Below are 4,210 nucleotides of genomic sequence, written 5' to 3'. Positions count from 1 at the left end.
TCTGGGGGTAACGAGTCGAGAACATTGGCCTCTGCGGTCTTGATGACAGTGGTCACGCCCCTCCCGGCCGCCGTGTGCTTGGGCACCCGGTCCTTCTCTCGCTGTTTGGTCAGTTTCTCGTACTTTCCTTCCTTTTGCTCGTCTACATTTTTGTCTCTCTCCACAGCTCAGAATGTTCTTTGTTGTTCATCTGGTGGAGAAAGACAGAAAGACGTGGAGAAAGGTATCAGAGTAAAGAATGTGGACCCCCCCCCCCCCCCCCCCACACACACACACACACACACACACTCCTCTTCGTTCCTCTGAAACCTTTCTCTGACGTTAGTTTTTCTAGATTTTTAAAGCTTTTATCGTCACTAAGGCCCTTTTCCTTCACAATCAATCACAGACATTCCCCGGGGAGGGCTGTCAGTGAGGGTAATCCTGTTTGGAGAGAGTGATATTTCCTCCCCCCCAAACTCCGGTAACACTGTTGTTTTGATATTGAATGTATGCGAGGCGAAGCAGCCGAACTGCAGCGTTGCAAGGCAGCGATGACTGAAAGATTTTGCTGAGCCCCTTTTTTTTTTGCTTTTGATTGTTGAGCGTTTTGCTTTATTGCGTCTGAGCGGCGAGATGCGAGATTCGCGGAGAGAGCGCCGTCGGTGTGGTCGAGGGTTGTAAATTTCGATGTGTATATTGGCATAGTTTACAATCTCCTGGCCCGGCTGTCTGAAACCTGCCAATTTATTTTTGGCTGGTGTGTGTCGACATGTCAGATGTTTAAAAAAAAAAAAGTTATACCCTTTTCTCCAAACCTCTTTCATTATGTCACCCCCTGAAATCCCCCCCAACCCCCAAAGCTATGTTTGTTTACGTTGTTTTATCTCATTTTTGCCAAGGTTTCTGAAGAGAAGGAATTTTGTTATGGATGACAGTCAAAGAAATTGCACTGTTTTCTTATTATTGTTTTTTTTTCTGTGGTATGAGTACAATCAAGCTAAGTTTTTGTACGGATTTGAAGCGGAAGATGGATGTTTTTATTTTTTTTAAATCCTCCAAAAAAAAAAAAATTCCAAAAAGTTTTAGCTAATATACAATTTTTTTTATCTATGTTTACCACCCATTTTTTAAAAAAAAAATATTTAAGGAAAAGTTACAAATTGTAGATATAAGCAAGCTTCCACCTTTGAGCTCGCAAACCGTGTCGGTGCGTATGCACGCAGTGCTTTGCAAAGTATGTCTACGCCTTAAACCTTTTCATCTCATCATATCACAGATTTTATTAGCATTTCATGCGACAGACCTAAACAAGGGTGGGACATAATTGTTTGCTGGATTCTTTTTTTATATATATAAATACAGTAAAAACATAAAAAAAATTGTTTATTTACCAAGCTTCCCTGTTCATGTTGGGGAAAAGAATCATGCCCACAGCATAATTCTGCCACCACATGTTTAACAGTGAAGATTGGGTGTGGCCTTCACTCAACCTCTGTATTTATGCAGAGTAACATACACACACCTGGACTACATGTAAGAATTCAGTGACTTCTGAAGGCAGGTTGGTTGCACTAGATTTTGTTTAGGGGTATCGAAGTAATAGGGGGTAGATAACATTTTTTTTTTTAGATCTTTACAATTCTTGTAAAAGCCGTGTCATTTTCTTCCACTTTGCAATGACGCACTAATTTCTGAAGGTCTATTAATATACGTGCATGTTTTTGAAGAAAAAAAAAACGTGATAAAGTTTAAGGAGTATGAATACTTTTGCAAGGCACTGAGTTCGTTGATTCTTTTTAGCTCATGTTTACATTGAAATATTTGCAGCCATGCCGCTAAGAGCGCAGGTTTCCCCTCAGGCATTTCTGGCGGCTTGTGTGCTGGAATTGACAGAAGTGCTAATACTTGGCAGGGAATACAGCTCTGCGTGTATATGTAGGTGTGTGTTGAATGGACCACTTTGTGTGTGTGTTTGTGTGTGTGTGTGTGTGCGCTGCATGAGAGAGGGAGCTGGAAGTCAGACGGCACGTTTCCACACGTGCTCGGTCGATTCATTCACCGCTCAAATCTACACACGTTCGGGCCGCGGTCAGTTTTCATCCACCAAAGCAGAGTCCAACACATCCGAGTGATCAGCGAAGATGCGTTCTGTTGTTGCACACCAAGCATACTCGGCACTGTATAAAAGTTCTCTGTTTGCGTTTTAAAGTGAAGTTCCTGGCTATTTATTCACATAAAGATGCAACATAATAGAAATGAGGGAGCAGCCAAATAAAATACGATGGCATAGAAACAGATGTCTTGGCTGAATCTACGGATTTCAATGATGAGACGAAAAGGTCTATGTGTTTTTTTTTTTTAAGGAAATAGGAAAATTACCTTCAGAACCTAAAACCCGTAAAAAACAGGGCCATCAGCTAACCCTGAAAAGCTCCTTCCTCCATGTTTAGTTGAATAATGAACGCAGAGAAAGGTTTTGATCATTGCTACTGTTTTTAGGGTTTTTTTGGACATCAAGGGCATTTTGAGGTCAAATAAACATTAAGATAATTTTTTAAGCATCTCAGATTCTATAGGCATGCTGAACATAAAATATCAGTCAAGATAGTATTCATGCACATGTATACTATTTACACAGAACACAAAAGGCTTTTGAGAGTTGTATCTAAAAGGTAACATTATGAGGATGTGCACCAATAACCGTAACCTCGACTAATACACCCCCCAGAAAAAAAGAAATATTAAAATAATAAAAAAATGGCCAAATGAAAAGTCTTGAAATAGATTCCTCTATTGTTGCAAAAGCACAACATGGATAGATAAATCCAAGCTTTAATGTGAGATTATTCAACGGGTAGAACAAATGTAAAGAAATTTGTGTTTTTAGAAAAATCCATGCTGCCGCGCTAATTCGCATCAGTAGCAACTTCTACAAAGTAAGCTTTTATTTTTATTTGATGCTGATCAAAATTAAACATAGGAAAGATGAGAGAACATGCCGTTCAATTATAAAACAGGAAATGGCTAAAGGAAAACACCAACTCGCCAAAGTAAAGCTAAACTTGCTCACATCTACAGTCAGAGTGATGAAAATAAAATTTAAAAACCACTGGAGCAGTGACGCTCGACAAGGACCGCCGTTTGTCTGGAATGGCGAGGTTTTTGATGGAGGCAAAACAAATCTCCACAGGTCACTGTTATGCCCGGTATACTCTGTGCGATTTTCTCCATGACGCACTACGCGACGTGGATCTTTGGTACGACATCAACTTTGATGTATGCACGTTGTACGATCACCATTCGCTACCTAATTGGTTACGACATAGGAGAAAAAGCAACTTCATAAGCGTCTGCCATTCCGGCTACAACACGCCGGCTGTATTGAATAGATACAAACAAAATCAGCTGTTCAGCCGAGTGCTCTACTCTTCAATCCCAAATCCATCCAAAAACCAAACCACCTAAAATCAACTTTAATGTTCTTTCATAGACAATTAACGGCGAAACATCCCTGTTCAGAGCATCAAAGATTTCTGGAGGCGCAAAACAAAACAAAAAAATCCACCAGGCAGAAAAAATACGTTGGAGCTCAAATTATTTATGAGTCTTGGTCTAGGCTGCCACCTGAAAGCTGTCACCGGTTTGTGAGTGGCGTGCAATGCGACATGCAGCGGATGAAGATGCACCGGTTAACAGCCTGGGCTGATGCTCCGTTTGTTGTCTGATTGGAGCAAACAGGACAGGAATTGATTCAGAAGTCCAGAACATATTCCTTTTTTTTCACATATTTGCGGGACGGCACCGTTCAGAACCTGTGGAGCCTCTCGTATCATAACGGCTCCGATTAGACGCAGGTCGCAGCCGCTGTCACTGTGAGATATTCCTTCTAAGTGTCTGACACTGTCAGATATTGACGGTGGGTTATCTTTGGTCTCAAGACGCTAACAACAGCCGTCCTTGAACCTGTCTCAGTGCGACGCAAAACTGCAGATTTAGAGCCACGACCAAAGATTTCCCCACGATTTTCCTACAGTCCTCGTCTTTCATCTGCGACGGCGCTTCATCGCGCAGTCTGTACCGGGCATCAGAGAGGTGCAGCAAAGCTTTAAAGGCACTTTTCATGCATCTTTAGCAGAGGTGCTGTATCTTCTAAAAAAACAAACTAACGCTGTATTAGCTTACTAAACTCATATCTGACATATCAGCCGTGTTTATTTACCCCAAACAG

General features: G+C 41.4%; 1 protein-coding gene across 1 annotated transcript in view; it reads right to left on the bottom strand.

The window, feature by feature from the left end:
• Window positions 1-82: 82 nt before the first annotated feature.
• Window positions 83-4,210, bottom strand: part of LOC105937058 (syntaxin-10) — a 33,282-nt gene continuing 29,154 nt past the window's right edge. The window contains exon 9 of the mRNA XM_036144878.1: window positions 83-190. Coding sequence (XP_036000771.1) covers window positions 168-190 — 23 coding nt within the window. The 3' untranslated portion in view covers window positions 83-167. The remainder of the gene's footprint in view (window positions 191-4,210) is intronic.

This window comes from Fundulus heteroclitus, chromosome 13 (genome assembly GCF_011125445.2).
Source record: "Fundulus heteroclitus isolate FHET01 chromosome 13, MU-UCD_Fhet_4.1, whole genome shotgun sequence".
NCBI classification, from domain to species: domain Eukaryota; kingdom Metazoa; phylum Chordata; class Actinopteri; order Cyprinodontiformes; family Fundulidae; genus Fundulus; species Fundulus heteroclitus.
The sequence above is the reverse complement of the archived record's forward strand: the minus strand, read 5'-3'. Positions and strand labels throughout refer to the sequence as shown.